Here is a 14651-nt window from a genome sequence, read left to right as displayed (position 1 = left end):
TTGAGTAAACCTCAGTCTTTATAAAAGTGTTTTGTTTAAACTCAGTCTTTATGAAAAAATTAGAGGCAGATTAATGCAAATTAGCTAAACCTTCTAAAAATCTAAATGTGAGTAAACAAAATGTTTAAAGCTGTGGCACTTAGAGCTCTAATCCACCGTGCATCTACACTTTTTTGACACTAAGTTTTTAAAGCTTACCTGGGAAAATATTTTAATACCATACACTGTACTTATAGTCTACATCTTACAGTGTAGATTTATTCCTAGAGTCTATTACATCAAAGCATTGGACATTTAAATGTCCAAAGATGCCAACATAGAGCTGTACCATGACTCTTGTACGTGACCCAAAGCTAAGGATCTTCTCTGCCTTTAAGTGTAGCATCACCTGTATTCATCTGAAATACCTACTTCCCCCAGGCAGACTGTCTCGGTCAAAGATGCACAGCTTGTATCCAAATTCATTCTCCAAGACTCCACGGAGGGTCAGTAATACAAATTCTTCTTCTTCAGCGTTCCTTGCATAGGATACATAAATATCATATTCCTTCCCATCTAGCAAAAATTTAAAAAAAACAAAACAAAACAGAAAACACAGATCCAATATAAATTAGGAAAGTTTCTCAATAGTATTGCATTTTTTTCTGAAATCGAACTTTTGAATATTAGACATTTTCATTTTTTACTTATATAAATTAGCTGACAGATTTCAGTGTGATTTCCCACCTGTGACAGCTCTCCAGGCAAAATGACTATTTTAAGGTGTAATTGCAAATTTTATCTGATGTGTCTTCTCCTCTCATCTCACGGAGTTCAGATTTTGTAGCGGAGAATGAGTGAGGTTTGGCTCATTCAACTATGAATTAACAGAGTCAGGAAGCAAATACTCAATCATAGATGCTGGCAATAATAGCATGCAGAAAATTTCTAGTTCCTGTCCTAATATGTCACTCACTAATATGTTAGAATTATAAATTGAGCAAAACCTTGAGAAACTGTCTAAATTATGTACACCTGAAAATATCTACAATTAAAAGTATACTTAGATTCAATGAGTCAATCTTTCTCAAAATTGCCTAATTATAAAAATCACCTCTCATTAAAAATACAGGTTCTGTGTCTCTTCCACAAACCCACTCAATGAGAATCTTTATGGGATGGGTCTAAGAATCTATATGTTAAATGTTTCATTCTTGTCACCAGGCACATATGCACTAGAACAGGGCTCCTTATACTTTAATGTGGATATATGAATCATTTCGGGATACTGTTGAAATATAGATTCTGATTCAGAGTAGGGGTTAGACTTTAGATTCTCCTTTTAGTAAGCTCCCATGTGATGCTTCTGGTACATGGATCACCTGTGGTTACAAAGAATGTGGACATGCAGGGTCCAGTACAGTAGCCACAAGCCACAAGTGGTTATTGAGCAGTTGAAATGCAGTTGGTCTGAACTGAGATATGTTATATGTGTAAAATACAATACATACTGAATTTTGAAGATTTTTAGTACCAAAAATAAGACTAAAATACCTCTATTAACTTAATATTAATTATAAGCTAAAAATGATAGTATTTGGAATATATTAAATTAGATAAGATATATTATTAAAATTATTTTCACTTTTTCTTTTACTTTTCCTTATGTGACCACTAGAAAAATATTAAATTACATATGTGGCTTGCATTGTATTTCTATTCAAATAGTGCTGATCTGAACTAAATCACATATTGACCCAAGAAAGCAGAATAATATTCATTAGGAAGATTTTCAATAGCAAGGGCTGAAACAAAAGGTAGTCTAATTACATCTTCCAATTAATCTAGGTTTTATCAAGCCAACATGTTTTCTAAAGATGACAGTAGGGAGATTTACAACAAACTTTCATTACTCACCTAAAATGGTTTCATCCGTTCCAAAATGAGCCCGGTAAAATAGGACCATCTCTAGCCAGTAAACATGGTAAACAACAATGAGAATCACCACCAGTAGGACTGTGGCTCCAAAACCACATGCCAGTTCCACTGTGTACCTTGGAGCTAGCATTGGAATGAACAACAAAGAAACAAACTGATTTGTACGTGGTGACTGCGGTGACCCATCATCCTGTAAATAGCTGTTTACACCAAGCAGCTGAGCCATGAACCTGACTTACATGTGTGAACAAGATAACATGGTAGAGGTTAAGCACTATGTTTTAATACTAGACTGTGGCATATTTATCTTTTTGTTTCCAGAAACTGGCATAGAAGGTGTTTTTTAACTATTAGATGATTTGAATAGAATTTGATGATATACAAATTAAAACAGAATCTTATCATTGAGAATTTAAAAGGTCATCCAATTAAACTCACAAACTGACGTCTGAATCTCCTCAAAAATATTTTTGAAAAGTAACTCCATCCTCTGTTTGTGCATCTCTTACCTGGACCAGCCTATGATATTGGTAGAATTTTAATTGCTGGAGCAGTTGAATTGAGAAAAAATTTTAATGTGTTTATATCAGTCTTAATTTCCTCCTCTTGTCCAGTGCCATATGGAAGAAATTTAATTCCTTTTTCTTTATATTTGGCAATAGGCCTCAAAAAAAATCTTATTATCATTGAGAAGAAAATGAGGGTATCCACCAAATGCTGAGTATGCTTGGCCCTGAAAGTATCTATCAGGTCTACATTACTAGGATACACATTCTACAAGCCTGCTTCTCCACCCTTTCTCACTCCCCATTAAACTATACATTTACGGTCTTCTAGGTAGAGACTATGTCTTCTTCATCCATCTTATCCCGAGAATTTCTAGGATCTGAATAAGCATTTCTGTATATAACACTACACACTTGTGGGATACTTAAAATAAATCTAGTACTATACTATGTATTTGTAACTTCATTTGGCTGTTTTATTAGCTTGTGATAATGAAACTTAAGAGTTTGAGATGGAACAAAATATTTACTGGATCTGAAGCAGAAATGACTTAAATTCTGTATTAGTTGATTTGACAGTTACTTACTGATATATACTATTTGCTAGAAGCTGTCGAGGTTATAATGGTAGATAAGACAGGAAGGGTCTCTGCCCTCTTAGGGCTAATAGTCTAATGCAGGGAAGTAAAGGAGAAAATAAATAAATAAGACAGTTACTTTTAGACAGTGATCAGTGTTATAAAGGAAATAAACCAGGATAATGTGATGGAGTGACCTAGGGGAGGGGTTGGGGCAGGAGAGGTATATCAGGTATGGTTGTGAGAAAAGGCCCCTTTGAGCACCTGAACATCATAGGTGTTAAGTGTTTGCCAGGACTAGGCATAGAAAAATTTTCTTCAAAGCTGGGATTGTTATCAAGCCTTCCTGACTCCGAAGTTCAGAGATCTTTGCACAACACTACAATGAAGTTCAATTATTGATCATATACTAGTGGAAAAATCCCTTTTAAAACAGGTAGCTATTCTAAGGGGAAAATGTTGAGCAGCCTGGAGAGGCATCTGAAGTTCTCTTATTAAAGGGAATAATCATTAAGTTTCGAGTTCATTATCCTAAATTCAGGGTACTAATCCTGATGCAGATACAGCCTGGGACTCAGCAGTGCAGAATTATTAGGTACTCTTGTACTCATCCCATGAACAACGGTGCTTTAAAATAAGAAAACTCTCATGATAAAATGCCAGAAGCTGTATCAGTGCAGTTGATGAGAATTTACTAAGATCAATCTGAGTAGCTGGCATGAAAATTGCTGTGTCTTTGGTATTTCTGAGTACATGTTAACAACATACTGGGTTAATTTCCACTGTCACCTTCATTATTTGCTCAGTTATTTTGGCTCCCTCTGGGTGGACATTTCACAATAAGGAAAAATAAAAGAGGTCAGTGGATGCACTAACCTGAAATGGATTTTTTTTAAATATCAATAGTTACCTTGCTTAGTGATCAAGAGATAAATTATACTCATGGCTTTCCCTCTGCCACATTCATTTTACTACTGCCTATTTTATTTCTAGTAGAGCTTTTTAATTTTGTGTCATACAATGATATGTGTCATATTTACAGATTGTATTTTGTTGGACCATCTTGATGATATCAAGAAGTTCCTAGTGTTATTTAACTAATTGAACTCTTAAGATAAATAATTCACAAGGCTGAATTTCTAAATGGTTTGAATCACATTCGGGAAGTTCTCTAAAAAGCTTTCATATACGGCTTTTCCGGCTTGTAGGGAAAGGATGACCCTTAGCCCACATTTTCTGTCTGCCCCCCATTGATCCTCTGAGCAATCCCATACCAAAGGGTTTCCAATCAAAAGGGTGATGTAATTTGACCAAATTGGACTCCTAAACTGCTTCTATCTTTGATCTCACTGATAATCTGATTCAGGAGGGAGTAAAATTTAGCGATTTGCTCTGCTGTTACTCTCTGAATCAGAATTCCCTCCATCCCTTTTGCAATTCTATAGTAATGGCAGGCTCCAGAGCCCAGATTTCCAGCTAACCACCTGATTTGTTTGGCTATCATAGTGTGTTAAAATTTGTGCATTTTGGACTTCAGCTTCTGATCTTAGAGAAGTGATTGGGGTAGCGTTCTCTCTATAATATCTAAAATAACAACTTTTCAAGTTTGGACAACTGGTTGTGCAGGAGTGTGATCTGTGAGAGATAGGATACAAAAAGGTAAGCTCACGATCTCCCTGGCTTTTTGCCTAATGGCACTTTGGGGACTGTGACACAGACACACAGTATTTACACTGAGCGAGGAAACTGAAAGTAGAGTTCATGACTACTGCATTTGTAGACCTGGGTACTGGAGAGAAGAAAACTATGTAGACAAAGAGCTCTAGAAATCCACAAGTCTTTGGAAAAATGCAAAGGGTGACACTTCTCAAGGTCAGGCAAGGAAGAGCTACCAGTGAAAGAAAAACCACCGAGGAAGAAATGACTGCTAAAGAGTTGCGAACTGAACAACTTAGGAGCACATACAGGGCTGAGAGACATTTGAGTTAAGACCACTCAGACTGAAGAAACTTTATTTAGCTCCCCAAGTATTAACTAGAGACCCCAGATAGTATATGCCTGAGAAATAGGTCCAATCTAGCCTTAGAAAGAAGTCTAGTTTGGACCTACTCTAGAAAGATAAGCAAGATGCTTCAAATAAGCAAGATGTTATGCAAGTAAATTAGCTACCTGCTAGAACAAAAATTAACAGGCATTTATAAAATTCAGACAGTCAATCGTGTACCATGTATAGTGTCTAGTATAGGATTAAAAAAAAAAAAAAAAAAAAAAAACTAGACAGAAAAAAAAGCCAAAAAAAAAGACCCATAATCAGAAGAAAGCCAATAAAAATGGCTTTCATGTGGAATTAGGAGATAAATACTTATTAAAAATGAGTATTATAAATATATCTGTTGAATTAAAAAAAAAGACCATGAACATTATAAAAGCAAATAGGAAATATCAGTACAGACATTTTGATGGAGAAATATAAATTCAAAAACTGAAAAAGAAAATCCTGAAATTAAAAACACTGCAGATTAGATATCAAGAAAGAAATAGCAGAAACTATCCTAAGTGAAACACAGAGTGAAAAAAGGATGAAAAAAAAATAACGAGAACTCAGTGACATGTGAGACAATGCTGAGGGGTCTATCCTAAATATAACTGAAGTACTAGAAGAAAAGGAAAGGATGAATAAATGAAAGAATGAGCAAAACATACTTGAAGAAATAATGGTTGTTTTTTTCAAATTAAATAAAAAATATACTCACAGAACTAAGAAGTATAAAGAACCTTAAAGAAGATATATACAAATAAAACTACAGCAAAGTGTATCATGATGTAATTTTTGAAAATCAATGAAGAAGAGAAAGTCTTAAAATCTGCCAAAGAAAAAGAGAGGGGGCATACATAAAGGGAAAAATGATTTAAAAATAATGACAAGAAAACCCTGCCTGATTCATATTAGAAATAATATAGCCATAAGACAATGGAATTGCACCTTCAAAGGGCTGAAAGAATAAAAAGAAAAAGAACATTTCCAACCTAAAGTTACGTATGCAGTGAAAGACACCAGAGCAACATAATGAGGAAATAAAAATCTTTCCAACAAGTTGTGCTGGAACTGGATATCCATATAACACAAGATTAAACTTTAATTCCTACCTCATAAAATACATTAAAAATAATAATAATTGGAGATGGATCATAGACCCCCCCCCAAAAAAAGATGAAGCTTGATGACTTGGGGGTATTTCTTAGAACACAGAACACAATACCATTAAAGAAAACATTAGTAAATTATACCTCATCAAGAGTAATAACCTTTGTTCACTAAAATATACCACTGAAGAAAGGAATTGGCAAGACACAGACTGGGAGAAGGTATTTGCAAAGCATCTATCTGACAAAGAACTGGTATCCAGGATAGAAAAAAGAACTGCTAAGATTCAATAATGAAAACACAAACAACTCACTTATAAAATGAACAAAATATTTGAATAGTCATATCACAAAAGAAGATACCAATGACTAATAAGCACATGAAAATGTACTCACTATCTTAGTCATCAGTGATGTGAAAAATAAAAACTACAGTGAGCTACTACCATGAACTCACCAAAATGGCTAAAACTAAGATTAACAACACCAAATGGCAAAGATGTGAATACACTGTTCGTGAGAGTGCATAATGATACTACCACTTGGGAAGAAAGGTCTGACTGTTTCTGATAAAACTAAGCCAGTAATTCCACAGTAGATATTCAGATCAGAGAAGTAAAAATAAAAGTCCATAAAGAGACTTGGATAAGAATATTAACAGAAGCTCTATTCAAAACTGTGAACAACCCAAATGTCCTCCACCCAGAGAATGAATAAATAAGCTGTGATATATTCTATTAAAAAAACACTCCTTGGCAAACAGAAGGAGCTAATGACTGATACAATGGCATGGATATTAAGAATATTTTCTGAATGAAAGAAGCTTTATACAAGAATGCATTCTGTATAGGTCTAGGTATACTAAGTTCTAGAAGAGGAAAAATAATCTATTCTGATAAAGAAAATCAGAACATTGCCTTGCCAGTGGCGGGGGAGGTAGGAGTAGCAGGGATTGACTGATAAGGAGAAGAAATGAAAGGTTATTATCTATGGTGATAACATTCTATACCTTGATTTTAGGTTACACACATACATACATAAGCATTTCTTAAAAATTGTCAAATTATACACTTATGTTTTGCAATTTGTCATTCTATACAAATTTTACCTCAAAAAAAACAAATCAAGAGAACTGTAAATAAATATTAAAATTTGGATAATATAAGATGCTTAAAGGTTTAGGTGATAACTTTTACTCATGTCTGTAACTACTTTAAAGGCATCAAAAATAAGATGTATTAATGTATGCATACAGGAATGGATAGATGGATAGATATGTGATAAAGCAAAGACAGCAAAATGATAGAATCTAGGTAGGATATATGATCGTTCATTGTATAATTCTTTCAAATCTTCCATGTATTTGAAAACTTTCTTAATAAAGTGTTGAAATATAAAAATTAAGATGAAATACGATACTTTCAGATTAAAACAAAGCTGAGAGAATTTGTCATCAGCAGATGTGCACCACCAGAAATACTGAACAGTTTTTCAGACTAAAATATTACCAAGAATGAAGTGCCAGAAATGGAAAATATGTAAATAAATATAAGAATCTTTTTTCTCAGTTCTTAATGTATTTAAAGGATACTTATTTAAAGCAAAAAATAATAGCAATGTATTGTGGCATTTATAATAAATGCAGAACTGAAATGTATTATAACAATAAAACAAAAGACAGGAGAGAAGTAATGGAAGTATATCACTTTAAGGTTCTTATAAAATATGTAAAGTGATTAATTCAAGGCAGATTGTGATAAGTTCAAGATAAATATTGTAAACACTATAGAAAAGAAAAAACAAAACATGGAGGTAAAGCCAGTAGGCCAAAAGAGGTGATAAAATAGAATACTAAGAAATTATCAATTAATCCACAAGAAGGCAGGGAAGGAGAAAAAAGCAAACTAGATGCAAATTGTAGACAACAAATAGTAAGATGGTAGACTTGAAGCCAATAATACTAATAATTACATTAAAGATAAATGGATTAAACATATAAATTAAAAGGCAGAAATTATCATATAGTATTAAAATCAAAACCCAATAATATGCTGTCTATAAGAAATGTACATTAAATATGAAGACATTGATAGATAAAACAAAAGAATGAAAAAAGATATACAATACAAATACTAACTATAAGAAATCTGGAGTGGCTAAATTAATATCAGACACAGAATATTAACCAAAAAAGACATGTCATAATTTAAAAGAGTCAATTCATCAAAAAGACATAACAATCCTGAATGTGTATGTATCTAAAAACACAATTCCAAAATAATGTGAAGCAAATGGCAGAACTGAATGGAGAATTAGAGAAAAACATAATTCCATGTAAAAATTTCAACACCGCTTTTTCTCAAAAGATGAAATATTAGCAGATTTTTAAAAATCAATAAACATATAGAAGACTTGAACATCACTGACACCAATTGACTTAGTTGACATTTATAGACCACCAAAGCTGCAGAATATACATCCTTTTTAAGTTCATGTGAAACATTCACCAAAATAGACAATCTGCTGGGAATTAAAAAAATAAAAGAAGCACCTATAAACTTAAAAGAAATGAAATGATGCAGACTATAATTTTTTGGCCATGAAGGAATTAAATTAGAAATTAGAATCAAATGTGCCACCCCGTGCTAAGTACTTGTTACTTGCTCCCTCCAGTCTCACAGACAGTCTGCACCAGAGCCAGAAGTTGAACTGAGGTCTGTCTAGCACCAAATCCCATGTTCCTTCCACTTCACTATACAGTCTTCCTAGGTAGTTCTAAGTGAGAGGTACCCTTTCCCTGCCTTTTAATATCCATTGCTGATTTTTAAAAAATTACCTAGACTTAAATGACAATATGAAATATCAAAAATTATCAAGATCGAGAGAAAATAAAGTCAGTTCTAAAATTCAAATACATTTTAATACATAATGTAATAAAAATGTTATCTGGAAAATTCCCAAATGTATAAATTAAGTAACACATTTCTGAATAAACCATGGGTCAAAAATAATTAAAAGGATAATTAAAATATTTTGAACTGAATGATAAGGAAACTTCAAGATTTCATCATTTGTTTCAGCTGAAGTGGTCTTATGAGGCAAATTTATGGCTCTGAATGTTTATATTGGAAAAAAGGATTATTTAAAATCAATGATGTGCTTTCATCTTCAGTTGAGAGAAAAGAAGGGCATATTAAATGCAAAGTAAGCAAAAAGAAAAATCAGAGTAAAATGAATAAAATACAAAATAGAGAAAAATAAATGAAAACACCTTTGTTCATTGAAAAAAATCAGTAAAATTGGAAAACCTCTTTCTTGAGTCATGAGCAAATTAAGCGAAAACATAAATTGCTAATATCAGGAATGACAGAGGGAGAATCACTACAAATCCTGCAGGTATTAAAAAGATAAAAAATAACGTGAAAAAATTATGCCAAAAATGTGACAACTTAGATGAAACAGAAAAATTTCTCTGAAAGACAAATTCCCCAAATTGTCACATGAAGAAACAATATCCAGATAATTACTAAAGAAACTGAATTCATAATTAAAAGCTTTCCCATAAAGAAAACACCAGGCCCAGATAGTTTCATGGGTATTCCCTTCAAATATTCGAGTAAGAAGTAATATCAATTTTACACGTAAGTTTTCAGATAATAGCAAAGGAGGGGTCATCAACCGACTCATATCATGAGGCCAACATGACATTTTTACTAGTCAATGGCATTACATTAAAAGAAAATCACAGACCAATATCCCTCATGAACAAATATATGAGCAAAATCCCTAACATAAACAAAAATCTTCTAAAAGTCTTAGCAAATAAATACAGGTATATATAAAAAAGGATAATAAATCATGATGATGTTCGGGTTTATCTCAGAAATGAAAGGTTGGATCAACATTTTGAAATCAATCAATGTAAAGTATAACATTAACGGAATTAAAGAGAAAAATCATATGACCTTCTCAATGGATAAGAAAAGAATTTGACAAATTTCAATAGACACTCATTATAAAAACAATACAAAATGAAATAAAACTCTCAGCAAACCAAAAACAGAAGATTAATCCCTCATGTACATAAAGGTTATCTACAAAAACCTATAAATGACATCATACTTATGAAAACTGAATATTTGCCATATAAGATAGGGAACAATGCAAAGATGGCTGTTCTCAATTTCTGCTGATTATGCTACTGGAGGTCCGAAAAAGTGAAATAGTCAGGAAAAATAAATCAAAAGTATGAAGTTTGGAAAAGAAGGAGTAAAAGTCTGTTTATTTGTGGGTGACATGATCAAGTGTGTAGAAAACGCTAAGACGCCGAAAAAAGAAAACAAACAGAAACCCTATTTATTGGTGAATTTAGAAAAGTCAAAGGGCCATAAAAAAATTTAATTTCATGGTTATTTTTTTATCAATGAGCAATTTGAAAATGAAAAATTTTAAATAGCATTATAATAGCATCAACAACAAAATAGTGATAAATTTAACTATATGTGTACAAGACCTGTACACTCGAAACTAAAAAAAAAAAAAAAAAAGCATTGCTGAGAATATTCAATTAGTCCTAAATAAATTGAGATATATATCATGTTAATGGATTAAAAAACTCAATATTGCTAAAATTTCAGTTCTCCCCTAATCAATTTATAAATTAATGCAATCCCAATCAAATTGCAGGAGGCTTTATGTAGATATTGACAAGCTGATATTAAAATCCATATGAAAAAATATTTGGTCCCTAAAATAGTCAAATCAATCTTGGAAAAGAAAAAAATGGAGGGAAGGACATAAAATATATGATTTCATGACTTACTTTAAAGCTGTTAATCAAGACAAAGTAGTATTGGACTAAAGATACATAAACAGATTAATAGAACACAATAGGGAATGCAGGAATAGACCCATACTCATAGAGCCATTTATTTATTTATTTATTTTTGGCCAAGTTGTCAAAACAATTCAATACAAAAAGGAGGGATCTTTCAATATGAGGCTAGAACAACTGGTTTCTGTATGGGAAAAAAAAAAAAGAAATTGATCATAAGCCTAAGTATAGAAGAAAAGTCTTTATAAATCAAACATTGTTACTGTGGGATTTAGAAAGTACTAACTATAATAGAAGAAATTTATTAAATGGACTTCATGAAATTTTTAAAAATTCTGCTCATCAAAAGAAAAAATTCACAAGCTGCATAAAATTATTTACAAGTAATATATCTGAGAAAAGATATATAGATATAATCACTAACAACCCAATAAAAAACGGACACTTCACAAAAAGAAGAACTATTATATAATGGTAAATAAGTCCATGAAAAAGTGCTCATGGTAATGTAATACATATATCATTAGTATCTGAGAAATGCAAATTAAAAACAATGTGATACCTGTACCTATCTACTAGTATGGCCAAAATTTAGAAGTTTGACAACTCCAAAAGTAGGTGAGGAAGTAGAGCACCTGGAATTTATATACACTGCTAATGGAAATGTAAAATGGTACAACCTCTTTGGCAACAGGTTTGGCAGGTTCTCATAAAGTTCAGCCTGCACCATGCCTGAGTCCCTACAACTCTGCTATTATAAAACTTATGTTTATCGTTTTGACATTAGCTGCCTTTCCTTTAATACTTTGCTTTAACTGACTAGATGAAATTGTGCAGCTGTCAAAATACCTATCCCAGTTAACTCTTCTCATTCTAGGCTCTAGCCTCTTCCTATCATCTTGGCGACGTACATAGAATGCTTTGTCAATGAATTCAGAATTCAGAGAAAGACCCCTACATATAGTGTATGAATGTGAACATAGATATCACCTATGAATTTCAGCATTAGCTGGCCCAGAATAGAATCCAAGTAAACAACACCTCTGGTACCACTGGATGTACACAGATCCAACTGGGTTATATGTAATATTAATGCAATTTCAGCACAGATCATCTGGTCCAGTAGCTGCATTTGTCACTCCATACTCCTGATGCCATTCATATTAAACCACTGAGAACACAGCCTTCTGTGAAAGGAGAGTTACTCAAGCAGCTCTGGTGGACAGACTTCCACATCAATCCTAGATTAAACATTATTTTAATTGATTGTTTTGATTCTATCCATCTGACAATGTTATTAATTTATGTTTTCCTCCATAATGTTTCCCAAAACACATGCCTCAGAAGATGAATCCCACAAAATGCTCCATACTTAAAGAATCTGGAATCAAATATATATGAAAAAATCCTGCCTACTATATTCCAACCCCTTGCAGATATTCACATCAAATATTAATATATTAAAGAACCTAAGGGGCCCTGAACTAAACTAACTTGATCGATTTTGCTTACCCCAGACTTTAATGATACTTGAGTATAAACGACTTTGTCAAATAATACCTGTGAAAATCTTGTGGAAGTAATAATAATGAGCTAACATTCATTGAGCATTTAATATGTACATACATATATATGCCAGTAACTGTGCTGAGTACTTTAAAACAACCTTATGAGGGAGTGGTATTATTTTGCCAACTTTAAATAGAAAGAAATTGAAGCTCAGAGAGGTTAAGTGGCTTTTCCAAGGTCACAGAATTAGATTACATAGAAACCAGTATTCCAACATAGGCTATCTGTGTCTGGAGTAAAAATAATGAATTGCAGTGCTATAAAGAGTCTTAGTAGTGTTCTTAGGAACTAACTTTGGGAAACACTGCCTTACGTCAAGGGGTTCAGTCTTTTCTCTTTACACTAGCTTCTGAGGAGCAGAAGCAATTAACTTTTCAGACCAAATCCACTAAGTCTTCTTAAGAGGCATATACACTTCAGTCCTTTGCTCTTTACTTTCTAAATTGTAATAAAATGTTAAAGTGAAGTCTGTTTTCTCATCAGTTTTAAAAAAGGTTTAACTCCCATTGAAAAATGCAGCAGTTATAAATTAACATTTTTTACTTTTTATATAAACATTATAGGCTCTGACACTGGGATCCAGAATAATCCTGAATGGCTTAACTTCATGGGTGATGATGAATCATCATCATTATTATCCAGATCACTGAAAAACATTCATGAAAGAATTAATTGTCCGAGGTTCTTTGTTAGGTGAGAGACCCATAGAGGATCTTAGACACAATATGTTTCAGGAGCAACAGCTCACACAAGAAAGCTTTATAATTCTAATTTATTGTAGGAAAACATAGTAATATTGACATAGAAATCATTTTACAGCATTTTAAGTCATAGTTTAATTAATTTTCATTTTAGCAATTGTGGCTAGTGGTATATTATAAACCTGCTTGAATATTGGCACATAGTTTTTAAAATTATATTTTTTGAGAATATTTTATATCTTAACTACTTGCATACAATTAGATGGTTGCTATTTATAATGTTTCATTATTATAGATAATGCTTCTAAGAATATCGACGGGGACGTAATTCTCTTTCTGTTAAGTTAGTTGTTCAGGAAAAATTCCAAAAGTATTAAGTCATATGGTACGACCATTTTTTGTAACGCCTGAACTCTGCCATCAATGATTTCTAAAAGGGTCTTTACAATTCACCAACAATAAGTGACTCTACCAGTTTTATTAAATCTTTGGTAGCTTTAAATATTTTCTTTATTTTTCATTTTTCATTACTGTATAGAGATATAAAACTATGCCTCATTATCATAATCATATGGAATTTTTAAGTCACATTTGGGCATTAAGATACTGAAACTATAAGAACTATTATAATATTTTGAGTATCTTTATATAAATGGAAACTTTCTCTCAAGATTTTTTCATTCAACTTTAATTCATTACTATGTGTCAGATATGCTAAGTGCTGGAGCTCTCCCGTTCTCAATTTCTCCTTTTTTCTTATTCGCCTCAGTGTTGCATTTGGAGTTCACAGATTCATCTGCTGAGTGCATCCATTACCTTTCTGTTTCACCTTGGCTGGTTTGTCAACCTCCCCTTTGGCATTTCTGGCATGACAAACATAGTTGCGCTTGAGATCCTCAGCAGTAACTTTCTTGACGCTCAGAAGCTGAGTCCTTGTCTCGTCTTCTGTCATACTCAGAGTTACACTAGAAGTAGGGGAAAGAAAATCAAATCATTAGCGAGACTCAGGGGCCAGAGCTCCTAGGTGAGGATGTCAATTAGCTGAGTTGCCTGTGATCCAAAAGGAGTTACAAAAGGAGACTAGCTTGTAGATTCCAGTACCATTCTTTACCATCTATACTACACACAATCCCAATATATAGATCAACTCCCAGAGTTAGCATCATACTACAGATCTGTCTTCAAAGGGAAACGTCCCCTATCCTCAAACATCTGAGGTAGGATGCAGCATCATTTTAGAGAGAAGCTTCTGAGGCCCGACCCCTTTGGAGTTTTATCCAGGCTTTGCCACTTATTGTTTATATACTTTGGGCATGGTAACTAATCTTTCCACATCTTAGTTCCTCCTTTGAAAAGGAGGAAAGTGGCAATGTCTACATATTGCACTGCATGTATTAACTTA

At 32.9% G+C, this 14651-nt stretch overlaps 1 protein-coding gene across 10 annotated transcripts in view; it reads right to left on the bottom strand.

Moving 5' to 3' along the window:
- The window catches only part of IL1RAP (interleukin 1 receptor accessory protein), a 165248-nt gene that overhangs the window by 52348 nt on the left and 98249 nt on the right, over window positions 1–14651 (bottom strand). For 9 of the 10 annotated variants that reach the window (XM_082461475.1, XM_082461478.1, XM_082461476.1 and 6 more), the window contains 3 exons: window positions 14066–14214; window positions 1897–2040; window positions 412–555 (listed from right to left, as the gene is read on the bottom strand). In XM_082461475.1, the coding sequence (XP_082317601.1) occupies window positions 412–555; window positions 1897–2040; window positions 14066–14214 (437 nt within the window). Of the gene's footprint in view, window positions 1–411; window positions 556–1896; window positions 2041–3101; window positions 11164–14065; window positions 14215–14651 lie in introns of those variants that run through there. The other variant, XM_082461474.1, reaches the window with a different exon arrangement.

The sequence above is a fragment of the Balaenoptera physalus genome, assembly GCF_965194825.1.
Source record: "Balaenoptera physalus genome assembly, chromosome: 4".
In the NCBI taxonomy this organism is placed as follows: domain Eukaryota; kingdom Metazoa; phylum Chordata; class Mammalia; order Artiodactyla; family Balaenopteridae; genus Balaenoptera; species Balaenoptera physalus.
The sequence above is the reverse complement of the archived record's forward strand: the minus strand, read 5'-3'. Positions and strand labels throughout refer to the sequence as shown.